Source organism: Telopea speciosissima, chromosome 1, assembly GCF_018873765.1.
Source record: "Telopea speciosissima isolate NSW1024214 ecotype Mountain lineage chromosome 1, Tspe_v1, whole genome shotgun sequence".
Taxonomy (NCBI): Eukaryota; Viridiplantae; Streptophyta; class Magnoliopsida; order Proteales; family Proteaceae; genus Telopea; species Telopea speciosissima.
In genome coordinates, this window is record NC_057916.1 from 76,909,395 (window position 1) to 76,923,605 (window position 14,211).

At 38.9% G+C, this 14,211-nt stretch overlaps 1 protein-coding gene across 1 annotated transcript; it reads right to left on the bottom strand.

The window, feature by feature from the left end:
- Positions 1-5,718: 5,718 nt before the first annotated feature.
- Positions 5,719-13,140, bottom strand: LOC122654848. Its single transcript, XM_043849120.1, has 3 exons — positions 12,648-13,140; positions 6,769-6,772; positions 5,719-5,732 (listed from the first exon to the last, which is right to left on the bottom strand). The coding sequence occupies exons 1-3, from the start codon at positions 13,080-13,082 to the stop codon at positions 5,719-5,721; spliced, it is 453 nt and encodes a 150-aa protein (XP_043705055.1). The 5' UTR covers positions 13,083-13,140.
- Between the last annotated feature and the right edge of the window lie 1,071 nt (positions 13,141-14,211).

Here is a 14,211-nt window from a genome sequence, read left to right on the forward strand (position 1 = left end):
CTCCATGAAACTACTTCTCGTAGTGCTTTTCCTTTAGAACTTGTTTTTAGTGATGTATGGGGACCTTCCCACACTATCTCTTCAGTTGGTCATAGATATTTCGTCATTTTTGTGGATGATTTCAGTAAGTTCATTTGATTCTTTCATTTGAAATATAAATCTGATGTATTACAAAAATGTTTCAATTACTTGTTGAGCGCCAATTTTCCCATCAAATAAAATTCATACCGATTGGGGTGGGGAATATCGTTCCCTCTCTCCCTATTTCTCATCCCTAGGCATTCAACATCGCCTCTCCTGTCCTCACGCTGAGCAACAGGGTTCTGTTGAACGCCGTCATAGGCACGTTGTTGATACTGGTCTTTCCCATCTTGCTCATGGCGGTGTTCCTCTTACTTATTTGGACTATGCCTTTGAAATGATCGATTATCTCATCAATCGGATGCCTTCCTCTGGGACAAATAATATCTCACCTTATCAGTTGGTGTTCTATAAAAACACCTTCACTACACATTCCTCCGTGTATTTAGCTGTTTATGTTTCCTTTTCTACGCCCTTATAACCATCATAAAATGGACTACCGCTCTTCTCCCTGTGTTTTCTTGGGTTACAGGCCCTCTCACACTGGTATGGATCTCTCTACTCATAGGATCTACATTGTGCGTCATGTGCATTTTGATTAGGACCACCTACCCTTCCACACTTCTCCCCCACCACCTCCCTTCATCTCCTCCCTCTCCTCCCCTTAGGCTGTCATTTCCATCCCAACCACCCCCCACCCACACATATACCCCCCATACCACCACCCGATCCCCTACCCCCCATTTCTCCCCCTCCCCTTAAAATCTGTCCCCTTACTGACCTCTACACCTCACCCTCCTCCCCCACTTCCACCCGCGCTCACCCCATGATCCTTCGCCCATGTTCCTCCAATCCCCATGCTCTTCACATCACCTCCTCACTCACCAAACCAACCGGCTTTACACAGGCAAATAAAATTCCTGAGTGGCGCTCTGCTATGACTACTGAGTTTAATTCCCTTCTTCGCAACGGCACATAGTCCCTAGTGCCACCCACACAGGCCATAAATTTAGTTGGTTGCAAGTGGGTCTACAGAATCAAAAGAAAGGCTGATGGTACCTTGGAACGCTACAAAGCTCGCCTTGTTGCCAAGGGATTTCATCAATAGCCTGGACTAGACTATCATGAAACATTTAGCCCTGTTATCAAGCCTATGACCATTCGTACGGTCCTTACCCTAGCCGTCTCCAATGGCTGGTCTGTTCATCAACTGGATGTTCAGAATGCATTTTTACATGGCATCTTAACTGAGGAGGTATATATGGCCCTACCCCTGGGCTTTGCTGATCCTCTCCATCCTTATCATGTGTGCAAACTGCACAAATCCCTTTATGGCCTCAAACAAACCCCACGGGCATGTTTCCATCGGCTCTTCCAGTTCTTGGTTCGCTCTGATTTTTGGTCATCCCAAACCGAACCATCATTATTTATCTATCTTCAGGGCTCTACCACTACTTATGTCTTAGTATATGTTGATGATATTTTGATTACAGGCAGTCAATTCGATCATGTCACTGCTCTTCTCGGTCAACTGGCAACTGCATTTTCCATTAAGGACCTTGGTCCCCTGAGCTTCTTTCTTGGTGTTGAGGCTATTTCTCAAAAAGGTGGGATCCTACTCTCACAATCCAGACACATGACTGACCTCCTTCCCCGTGCCGGGATGACTGATTGCAAGACTGTGCTCACCCCCATGGCTACCACTGTCCAACTGTCTCACTTAGGGGGTGCTCCTCTTTTAGACCCTACCACCTATAGGTTAATCATCGGTGCCCTGTAGTATATTACACTCACACGCCCAGATGTTGCTCACTCCGTCAATCGTGTGTGCCAATATATGCATGCTCCAACCGAAATAAATATATATAAAAAAATAAAAATAAAAAGTAAACCTGAGTTGTTGTGTTTGTTCGCTCATGGCTTGCCACTAACCTGTTATCTTCTCTTCTCCGCTTCCTCCCACCTCAACCCAACCCAACCCAACCCAACCCAACCCAATTATTAAACCCAAATCACAATGAGTCCCCCACTTCTTCTCTCTCATTTATTATTTAATTCCACTTTTCTCTCTCTTTTTTTAATTTTTTATTCAACATCCATTTTTTGTTTGAATTGTTTTATTTATTTATTTTAAGGGAAAGAGAATGCCTCACGATCGTGCTTAGCTTACCCCGCCACTACGCCCACAGGGACGTGAGAAATGACCGCCGCATCCCCTGGAACCTCAGAAATGATCAGGGGTACGACGGTCATTATGCGCACCAATGTGTCAAGGCATAGAGGCAGCGTGTCTGGCGCGACTGGAGGGCGTTCTTTCTCCCTTATTTTAATTTTTTGTTTAATCTCATTGCAATCCTGGCCTCTTGATGTCCAAACGATTTAATAATCAGTATCAGATATGGTATTGGTCTCTACTGGACTTATGGTGCTACAACAAATAGGATAGAGCAATGTGGCTGACGATATCTTTTTTTTTTGCTAAAGGTCAGCAAAAATATATTAAGAATTAGAAGAAGAAAAAAAATACAAGTGTTTAACATCTAGGCTGACGATATCAATAAAGATTAAAAAATAAAATATTGGTAAAAATCGGTATTGGATTGGTATCGTTTCTAGCTGCTACCGATTAGGATCGCCCAATTGGGATGTTCTGATACCCTACCCCAGCCTATCTACTCATGCTCCACCTCAAGTCCTCAACCTCCCTTTGCAAACCACCCGCCTCCTGCTCTGTTTCATCCGTGCAATCCCGCCCCCATAAATTTGCGTGCTTGCTTCCCTCACGTAAGGAAGCCTTACAATTTCACAATTGTGTAAATGATGGTACCAAGTACTTGATTTTTCAACTGTTTGTCATAGCGGTAGGTTTCTATAATACTAGATCATCATATCGCTACAATGTCCGCTAATGATGTAACTATGTGATTGAACTCTTGGGTTATCATTATGCTCCTACCATTGTTATCGAAGTCGAATTACCCCTCCCTAATGCAATCAAATGGAACTGGTTTAAATAGATGTGGAGATTCCCTCCTCACCATGGGTCGTACAGAGAAACTTGCTCCTTTTAATTTTTATTTTATATAACTTTCATTTAATAATTTCTTCTTCAAGATCAAATTATTTTTTGATGAAGGAAAAAATTAGAATGAATCGATCTATTCTAATTCTTTGACCAATGACCCTATTTGATCTTGGGATTTAATAATTTCTTCTTCAAGATCACATTGGGTCCATATTTAAAGATACCTAAGCTCCATATGACTATGAGTCTATGACTATTCTTCTAAATTAATATGCCGAAATAGACTTCAATCTGACTCTACTAATTGTCTTAATAAAATTAAAAATATCTAAATATTTAATTGAATAATTCTGGATTAAATATATTAAGAAAAGATATGTAATATAAAATGGACCATACGATTGATTTGGATCTCATATTTCAACTCTAAATGATACAAGACATCCTCTTCGAATTTAACGCTTTGAATAGCTTGTTGAACTGCCATACGGCCCACACCCATGTGTTAGAGATACAATCCGGATCGTCTATGGCATGCCTGCCCGTAGCGGTCAAAGCAGCGCGCTGATGAGGCACGGCGCAATGACCGCCTTACCCCTGCCCAGTGCCTTGCCCAAGCGGGGGTAAGGCGGTCATTGCACCGCGCCTCATTAGTGTGCTATTACGGTCGCTACGGGCAGCAGGCCGTAGAGGATCAGGGTCCGTTAGAGACAAGGATGTTGTAAGCTAGAATTCCTTTTTTTGTTCCCCTCTCCAGATCTTCTACGATGCGTTGTCCGTAGCGGTTTGAGCGGCATAGACTGAGCCGTGTGTGCAAAGACCACCTTACCCCTGCCCAAATGTCTTGTCCGAGTAGGGGTAAGGAGGTCATTGCACGTGTGGCCCAGTCTATGCCGCACAGGCCACTGCAAACACCTGCACCGTAAAGGATCTGAATTGCCTAAAGTAACATCTCCAACCATATAAACAAAATTAAGGATTAGGTCTTTGAATGTGACTTATCTCCAAGAAGGTATTTTGGCATTGGTTTTATCGAAATGTCTTCGTGAGGGCAATATATTTAAGATAAACCAGGTCAATATAAACCGTTTCTACACTTAAGTTAGTTGCATTTAATGAGGGCCAAAATTTTCTTGACCAGTAAGATAAAAGGTATCTCTAGACATCGTCAAATTTTGACACATCAAAAGGTGATATGGCAATTTGAACAAAATATCTATTAATGATCTAGATTGATCATTTGTTAAATTACAGATTTGATTCAATCACATACCTTCCAACGTATTTGAATTTTTGAAACGTGAGTAGGGCCCAGGATCAACTTGTTCAAAAAATTTCAACTATATCTAATTTACCACATAAAAACTAGGGGTACTGTTCTCTGTGCCGCAGCACAGCTGGCTGCGCTCAGGCACATGGGAGTGGGCATAATGACCATCCTGCCCCCCTAAGTGGTAGGCCCATGTGTCTGGGCACAGCCTGCGCTGCGGCACAAAAAACATTCTCCCAAAAAACTATTTGTACCAACCTAAAGATACCCTTTAGACTTACTACACTAATAGATCTTCTCCCCATAATTATTTTTAATGCTAATGCAGGTATTCAGACCTTTGACCCAACTAGCTCACGCATACACCCCTAGATTGAGGTATGTTTGTGGTTCTTGAGATATCAGCATTCGTAGGTGTATGAAAGTGATTAATATGACTATGAACCTTAGGTATGACCACCTTACAATAATACAACTACTTGTGGGTATACCGTCAAATCGGAGGATATTCAATTGAGCACACCACTAAAGGGAGGATGCCTGCGGACTGCTATGTTAGTACCATCTCACATTGCAAGAGGGTAAAATATATATAGATAAAAAGGAAGTCGTAGATTGAGGTTTAGGTGCCAAAAATGATGTCCCAATAAATAGTACACATAAAAACTTTTACTCAAAATATTTTCAAGTTGAAATCTTATTGTGTTAGAAATCTCCTAAATCTTTTACTTCTTTTGATCGATCATTATCTTTTATTTTCTTTCTTTGTTGGGTTAATTGGTAAGCACGAAATCGTTGTCTTGAAGCAAAAAAATCCTCCCCCCCCCCCTCCCTTGAATTTTTATCACCTGCGATTTTCCTACCCGGTACGGTTCCCTAGTGCTTCTAATAAAAGGAGGATGGACTTCACCCAGGCAGTGCATTCGTTCAGGGGTGGAATGGTCATTTCAAGCCCCCCTATGACAGGAACCGCATTATTGTACCGGTCAGCAAACCTCAGGGGATAAAGGTCCCCCCATCTCACAAAAATGAAAAAATCAAAAAAAAAATACCTATAATAACGTGAGGAAGACCATAATTATGACCCTCCCCTTAAGTCCAAGTGTAATTGGAAGTGCATGTAGAGATTGCATTCCCATTTGTTTATATATATTCATTAGCATGGTAGAGTGCAGAAAAGCCCACGCGAAAGCACAATGATGAAGATGGTGATACAAATTAAGGGACATAAATAAGGAACTCAGTACATATATATAGCTGATCGATAATTAAGGTATAGAAATGATAAGGACGACCTTCACCTTCAGGGACTAATCCTGAAGGAGGGTAGTGTACGTATGGTTTAATTTGCTGCACCTGCACCATTTTATTTTATTGGAGATAAGCCTTCTTTTCTTCTTCATTCATGAAGGAGACGAGGGGGAAGGACTTGCCGACTCCCATGGATGACTTGAAGGACATCTTATCACCGTCGATGTACATCTCCACCACGGGAACCCACAACTTCAGCGGCGTCCTGGCCTTGCATCCGGTCATCTTCTTCATCCTCCCCTTTTCAACATAGGCAGTGGTCTCGGCAGCATAGCTGTTCTTGGTGTTGGTAGCAGCATTGAAGTGCTCATAGGGGGCTTTGCATTTCCACCAAACGAATCCCGTGGATTTCACCCTCCCGCATTCTTCAAGGTCTCCCATGGGAAGGACACCACTAGGGAATCCAAGCTCTTTCATCAGCTCCGCTGAAAATCGATCACACGCTTCCTTTCCACGGATGATTTCAGCCTCAGCTCTCTCATCAGTAGCCATGACGAAGTAGACCGAAAAAGTAATCGATAGAACTTCCAAAAGATTAAAAGAGGAACTCTCTTAGATCAACTGCTTCTTATATTGATCTTAAAAGAGCTAGATATGTTGTTGTTTGTGGTGTGTAGTCTGTGAGCATAAGAGGATATTTATAGAAGTGTTCGTTTTTTTTTTTTTCTGGTAAAAAAGTGTTCGTTATAAATACTAAACGCGACGTGTGAGGACTGAGTCAAGGAAGAAAATATTAATTAATTAAAGTAGGTCGCATTGGGTCCATATTTTAAGATAAAAGCAAGCTCCATGTGACTAAGGACTGTTCTTCCACACTAGTATGCCAAAATAGAATACAAATATTTAATACTTAATTGAATAATTCTGGATCAAATATGTATAAGAAAAAATATCTAATATAAAATGGACCAAGATTGATTTTGATCCCATATGTAGGCTAGCATTCATCAATCTTTCCTTTTCTTCCCCCAACCCCTCCTAAAGTGGCATCTCCAACCCTATAATCATGATTAAGGATTAGCTCTTTGTTCCTGCGAGTCTAGCTCACATTCACGTACGTGAGCGTACGAGAACGGCTCACTGCCGTTAAGATGGAATCCACCATGTGAGATCTACATGGGGTGGATTCCATCATGACGGTTGTGAGCCGTTCTCATACATTCACGTTCAAGCCCGACCCGTGAAACACTGATCTTGTATGTTGAATCACGGTTCATTTTTGTTTATTGTTTCATCATTTCATCAAGGATCCCAATCCTAAGGTGGAGAAAGCGTGTTTCTATGGATCATTGCATGTGACTGATCTCCTAAAAGGTTATTCGGCATTGGTTGTATCGAAATATTTTCGAAGGGACATATATTTAACATCAAACAGGTCAACAAAATACATTTCTAGGGTAGGTTAAGTGCATTTAATTAGCAATAAATTTCTCTAGCCCAATAAGATAAAAGGTGCCCCTTTTTTTTTTGGATAGAAAAAGGTGTCTCTTGACCATCATCAAATTTGATATATCGAAAGGTGACATTGCGATATGAACAATATAGATGTCTACGAAAGATCTAGATTGTTTTCCACCAAAAAAATAAATAAAATATCTAGATTGATCATTTCTTAAATTTCAGACTTGATTTAGTCAAATGCCATCTAAAATATTTGAATATTCTCTTTATTTTCAACTATCTATTTTATTTTACAAAAGTTTGATTTTTTACTAGATCTTCAAGGCTTTGCTGGAGAGGCACTAGGTAAGTGTCAGGTTACATTTGGGAAAGGTGTTAGCACCTCCTTCGGCCGAAATCGATCTTTGATCATACTCTTGTTGTATACTTGTTGTTTGTACATGTTATCCACCTAAAAATTAATTTAAAAGATTTAGCTTATCTTATTTAAAGTATCTAATTAAACTAAGGGCAAGAGATCTCTGCTTGATCGCATGGTCTCTACACCAGCGTCTGATATATGACATACAAATTGTAAAATTTCCATTTTCATTCTAAACATGCTATGATAAAAACATAATGTAAATACCCCTTAAAATAGAAAAAAGGGAAAATGCATAAATATAATATACACAAAATGACTTAAACACATTTTGGGCCCAAAATAATGGGAAATATACTTGTATATGATTGTGAATACAACATAGAGCAATTCTGGTTTTTGGGGATTTTGGGATTAAACATGAGAAATGACCAAATGCCCCTAAGGGGCAAATGTATGAAAATATTTACATCTACCATCTATGTATAAAACAGATGTGGATCAAGTTCAAATCATCATAAAACATGGAAATACACATGACACACTTTTCTTGGAAGTTTTCTGACATTTTTGCATTTTTAAAGTCAGCACCAAAATGCCTTTAAAGGACAAAATAGTAAAAATACCCTACTTGAGTTTTAAAGAAAAAAAATTAAAAAAAAAAACAGAAACTACACAGTAGCTAAAATGTGATTTTTCACATCAAAATAAAAACCCTGTTTTTTCTCACATTTTGGAACCTTTTTTAAGCAAAAGATTGAAATACCCCTAGGGGCAAAAGTGTCCTAAAAAAATAGATTTGGATGTGTAGACACCACATTTTGACACCTTGGAAGTGTGTCTAGGCAATGATGGTCAAGGACGTAACTCGTGTGGTGACTGAATGGCAAGAATTACCAAATTACCCCTACCTCACTTTTTGTAACCAAACTGTCCCAAATAGAGCCTAAACCCCTAACATAGCCGTATTTAACCATTTTAAGTCCACATTTGAAGTTTCACCCAAATCCAACACCTTTGTGAAAATGACCGTTTTGCCCCTGGCACGATTCTCGGTATCTGGACCACCCGATTTAGTCTGAAACACTTTGGATGACCTCATTTGGTCATATTAAGCTTTCACGTAAAGTTTCGGCCAAATCGGGTAACTTTTATGAAAAATGACCGTTTTGCCCCTGGCATGGTTCTTGGTACCCGAGCCACCCGATGTGACCTGAAACCATTTGGAAAACTTTATTTGGTCATATTGTGCGAAACACCATTTATGTGCTTTCCTCGATATCTGTGCCATTTTTAGGCAAAATCCAGCCATATCTGCCACACGGATGGAAAGTACGGGTTGAGACCTTCGTACAAATATGTGGCGCGTCAAAATCGGCCACATGGATTGGGAGATATTAGCATTTGAACGTGGACCTTTAAAATGGAATCTTTAAATGGTTTATTAAAAAATAAATAAAATAAAAAAGGTGGGTCAAACTGAGTTGACCCAAACCGAGTCAACCCAGTCTTTCCCGGCCCAGCTGGACTGTCGGCAGGGGACAAGCCCCCACCATTTAGGCTGAGCCACACATGGCCCCATGCCCACTTGCCTGAGCCAGGGTAAGGCTGCACCGGCCTAGGCTGCCCAGCAGGCCTGAGCACACGCAAGCCCAGCCAGCCCATCACTCCTTATCCTGGCCATTATTGCACCAGGGGTCTTTGAGACCTTTCCTCGAACACTTTTTTCTTATAAATAGGAGGTGTTTTAGAGAGGTTAGGGACAGAGGAAAATTAGTGAAAAATTACCTTCACGTAGTCCTTGATCCCCTCTTTCCATCCATAGTTTTCTTATCCATAGGTTATGCTCCATTACTGATATAAAATTTCGTAAATACCCCTTCTTCACCACTCTTGCCATTTGGAGCAATCACACTTGGAGCTGCTTTTGGAGGTTTTTGGAGATACTTACGGTCAAAAAAAGGTTACTCAAGCTGAGCCCAGGCACTTCCACGCTTCAAGGGTATTTTTTTACATTTTTACTTATTTCTAAGTATTTGTTTTGATTTTCTTTACAACAAAGGTTGTTTTTCAGTTATAAAAATGTTAAAAATAATTCAAGAGTGATAAAAATATAAAATTTTCAGGGATGATGCTTGTCACTATGTTTGACATGCATTAATTTTCTCAAGATCTAAATCATTTTTTTGTGACATGTTTGCCCCTATAAAGGATTTCGGATTATGTAAAATTTAAACATGTGGGTGGGTATTTGGACAAAAGTATTATGACCGTGTTAAAGATCATGTTTTGATTAGTGAGAATGGGCTCTGGTTTGATCCAATTCGGATCTGTGATGGGGATTTTGTATTTTTCTTTGTTTTCCCTTCTTTTTTAGCATTTCAGAAAATATTAAAAATAATTTAAATGCATAAAAATTCACAAAAAAATTATGGAATGCATATTTCATCATGCTTGATTTTATGGAATCATTATCCACTGACATGCATGTTTGATAGTTTTTATACATTTCCCACCTCATTTAGGGGTATAAATGTCATTTTTCTAATTATAATGAAAAATTCTGGAAAAATAGGAAAACATGTTTTTATGCATGACATGCTGTTTTAGAATGGTTTAGGATGTTTTCATATGCATACGTGACCATCATGCTTGATAGATATGCATACAAAGTCATTTGCGCCCTCTAGGGGCATTTTGGTAATTTATCAAACGTGGGCCTAGGCTATCATTCTGGAAATATCATTTGGTGTGTTCAGTCATTTTAGGATGTTTAACATCACTTTCGATGCCTACAATGATTCTAAGTGTCTTTTGACACTTTTGCCATTTTGCCCTTAGAGGCATTTTGGTCATTTTGTGACCAAACCTTGTTTAGGACCTCGGAACGGCTCCTGTTACTTTTGCCGCATGTTTTAATATTTAATAAACATGTTTTAAGTATAAGTCAGCATTTTCATGAATTATCATGCATTTTCTACATGTTTGCCATAACAGGGGCATTTTGGTAATTTTTACCACCCCACATTTCCTTGCCATTTCATGTGCTCTTGATGATCCAAATGCATGATGTTAATGTTATTTAATCATATTTTGCTTATTTACAGCATTTAAATATGATTTCATGCCTTTGTACATATTTTGGCCCTTTAGTGGTATTTTCGTAATTTTGGCTATTTTGGCCTATAAGCTGTTTTGCTTATCAATATAATTGTCCTTCTCCATGATATAATTAGACTTGGTTTTCTTTTTTACAGTCAACCATGTTTTAGACCATAGAATTAGGCTCTCTAATTTAGGTAAAATCCATTAATTAGCTTAACTAGGATGCATAATGTACATAACCATCTAGCCTAGTGATAGTAATCAAGATTAAAACACTAATCTTAATTAGCCTAACTAGGTTCATAAATTTCGATTAAGATAATCAAAAATCTTTAAAAAAAAAAATTAGTTTAAGTAGGTGCATAATATGTATAACACAATAGTACACAATAGAGTTTGGTCTAGGAAGACCGGCCGTCGGCCAGGCGGTTGCTGGGTGCCTAACACCTTCCCAGCCCATAACTTGACACTTACCCAAGGATCTGAGGCAGACCATCCATTGAGTCATTGGAGTTAATTTAGCGCCCCTTCTGCGAAGGAGGGGCATCATTCATGGGTCCTAGACCCTAAATCTAGGTGGCGACTCCCATTTTCCCATTTTCCATTTTCTTGCTTTTCCCCCAGGTGCATGCCAGCGACCCTCCGTCCGCTGCACCTATAGGATGCCACTGATTGCATACACACAGTGAGCCAAATTCTCATATTTTACCATAACTAAAAAACAAAAAATCTAAATGAGTGCGTTTTGAAGGATTTAAGGAAAAATAAATCTTAAAAATGGAAAAATTATCCTATATATGTGCCCACCAAAACGTGGCTTGAATGGCGATGCTCTGAGTGCAAATGTGGCTACTGAGGGGTATTTGGGGAATTTTCTTGAGCTACAGAAAGAGTGGATGTAGGAGGTGAAGACATCAGTGGAAAGAGTCAAGTGATCGAAGACTACCTTCAATAAAATTTTCACTCGTAAACTCCAAACTTTACCCTCTCAAATGAGGTGGATTTTGTAGGTCAAAAATAGTTTTTTTTTTAAGGATGCCTAGCCTAGCCCAAACCTAGTCGTGACTCCGATATAAAGTATTAATTTAATAACACAAACAAATCAAAAAATTTATATCACATGTGATAGTATTAAATCATAACGAATAAAAAGTTCAAACTAAAATAAACTAGGATTGATAGACACATAAATCCAACAGTGGTGGAGAAGGAAAGGGGCAGTATGTTTTGCAGCATTGGCTTTCATTAGGTAAAACTTAATTTAAAGAAATCCCAAGATCAAATAGGATCATTGGTCAAAGAATTAGAATAGATCGATTCATTAAGGGACAAGAGGACCATTGGCCAAGGGATAAAACTATTAGTCTAGTGATTGGGAACGATATATGACGACCAACCAAAGGATCAATAAAATATTTTTGTTTTTTCATAAATTGGCCATTTTCTTAATAGATGTGTCATAGAATGCGACCTGTTTTGGTTTTCTCAAACATAGTGTGTAAGGTCTATGGTGTTTATTAGATGTGGTATTAAATTAGGTGGAAAAATTGATTGTCATTAACATGTGTCAATTATGACTTAATTTTATATGGGTTCTCTGAGCGGCAAATGAAATACATATTTTAATTTTCTATGTTTTCTAAAAACGTTATATCACTTTTTTTTTAAGAGATTTTTTTATTAACATCCCTCAAAATAATTTGTAATTTTTTTCCCTTTTTAATATGACATACAATTCTTTTTCAATGAGCGCATTGCCTAAGAGGGGCTAAGGTGGTTATTGTGCGTCTCATCGTATTTTGACAGCACGGTCTTATCGGGCAGCTCTGCCGTAGAGGATTCAAATTGAATCATTTGTATGTTGAAGCGTAAAAACCCATTAGCCCACGCCAAAGCACAAAATCATGAGTGAAATTCAATGATAAACAAAGATGAAGCCTGCGCCTCTGGTTTTAAATTAATGTTACAATTCATCAAGTATTATTGGGTCATGAAACAAGGATGCGGGGGATACGAATTAAGGGACATAAATATGGAATCGTGACTAAAGTCTCCCACAACTGAAGGAGGGTAGAGTTCGTGTACGTGGTTTAATTTTGTTGGAGACAAGCCTTCTTTTCTTCTTCGTTCATAAAAGAGACGAGAGGGAAGGATTTGCCGACTCCCATGGATGACTTGAAGGACATCTTGTTTCCGTCGATGTACATCTCTGCCACCGGAACCCACAGCTTCAGTGGTGTCCTGGCCTTGCATCCGGTCATCTTCTTCATCCTCCCCTTTTCAACATAGGCAGTGGTCTCGGCAGCATAGCTGTTCTTGGTGTTTGTAGCTGGATTGAAGTGCTCATAAGGGGCTTTGCATTTCCACCAAACGAAGCCCGTGGATCTCACCCTCCCGCATTCTTCAAGGTCTCCCATGGGAAGGACACCACTAGGGAATCCAAGCTCTTTCATAAGCTCCGCCGAAAATCGATCACAGGCTTCCTTTCCACGGATGATTTCAGCCCCAACTCTCTCATCGGTAGCCATGATGACGAAGTAGACCAACAAACTAATAGAAAGAGCTTGAAAAGATTAAAAGAGGAACTCTCTTAATTAGATCAACTGCTTGCGGGCTATGCTGTTTGTGGTGTAAAGACTGAGCACAATAGATATTTATAAATACTAAACCTTACGGTCAGACGGTGACCTTCGTTCGATTCAAAGTATCTTCTCACTCACAGGGTCTCTCTCTCTCTCTCTCTCTCTCTCGTATGTGAGAGGACTGAGGACTGAGTCCTCCGCCGATAGTCGCATTTGCCAATCTTCCTTCAATCAGAGAGGGTTGACGGCTACCGAACCTTCTATTAACGAAGCAGTCTTCAGTTTTAAATCTAAATAGAGTTTATACGTTGCCCAATGTGACTATTGACTGTTCTTCATATCCACCCTAGTATGCCAAAATAGAATACAAATATTTAATTGAATAATTCTTGATCAAATATATATATATATAAGAAAAAATACGATTCATTTTTTATCCCATATTTCAATGTGTCATTGCATGTGACTGATCTCCTTAAAGGTTATTTGGATTTGGTTTTATCGAAATGTTTTCGAAGGAACATAAATTTTTTTTTTTTTTTGGTAAACAGGAACATACATTTAATAACCACAAAATTTCTCTATACCAATAAGATAAAAGGTACGTATCTATAGACCATCATCAGATTTTGATATGTCATGTCGAAAGGTGATACGAAAATTTCAACAATATAGATGTCTACGAATGATCTAGATTGATCATTTCTTAAATTTCAGACTTGATTCAATCAAAGCCCTCCAAATTATTTGAATATTCCCTCTAATTTCCACCATCTATTTCTTTTAACAAAATTTTATTTTTTTATTAGATTTTCAAGGTTTTATTTTGTCACTTGAATACTTCTGTTTAGGTTAAAATTTGAACAGTGAATAAAGGCTCAGGATCAACTTGGCCAAAAAATTTTAACTATATCCAATTTCCCACATAAGAAATATTTGTACCAATCCAGAGATACCCTTTAGACTTACTACACTAAAATATCTTTTTTCCATAAAATTTTTTTTTTTTTTAAACAAGTTATCTAGAGCTTCGGCCCAACTAGTCCCTCAGGCATGCACATACGCACCTACACAC

What these genes read in the sequence shown, in the direction of transcription:
- LOC122654848 (XM_043849120.1), bottom strand. Translation starts at nt 13,082, where the DNA reads ATGGCTACCGATGAGAGAGTTGGGGCTGAAATCATCCGTGGAAAGGAA.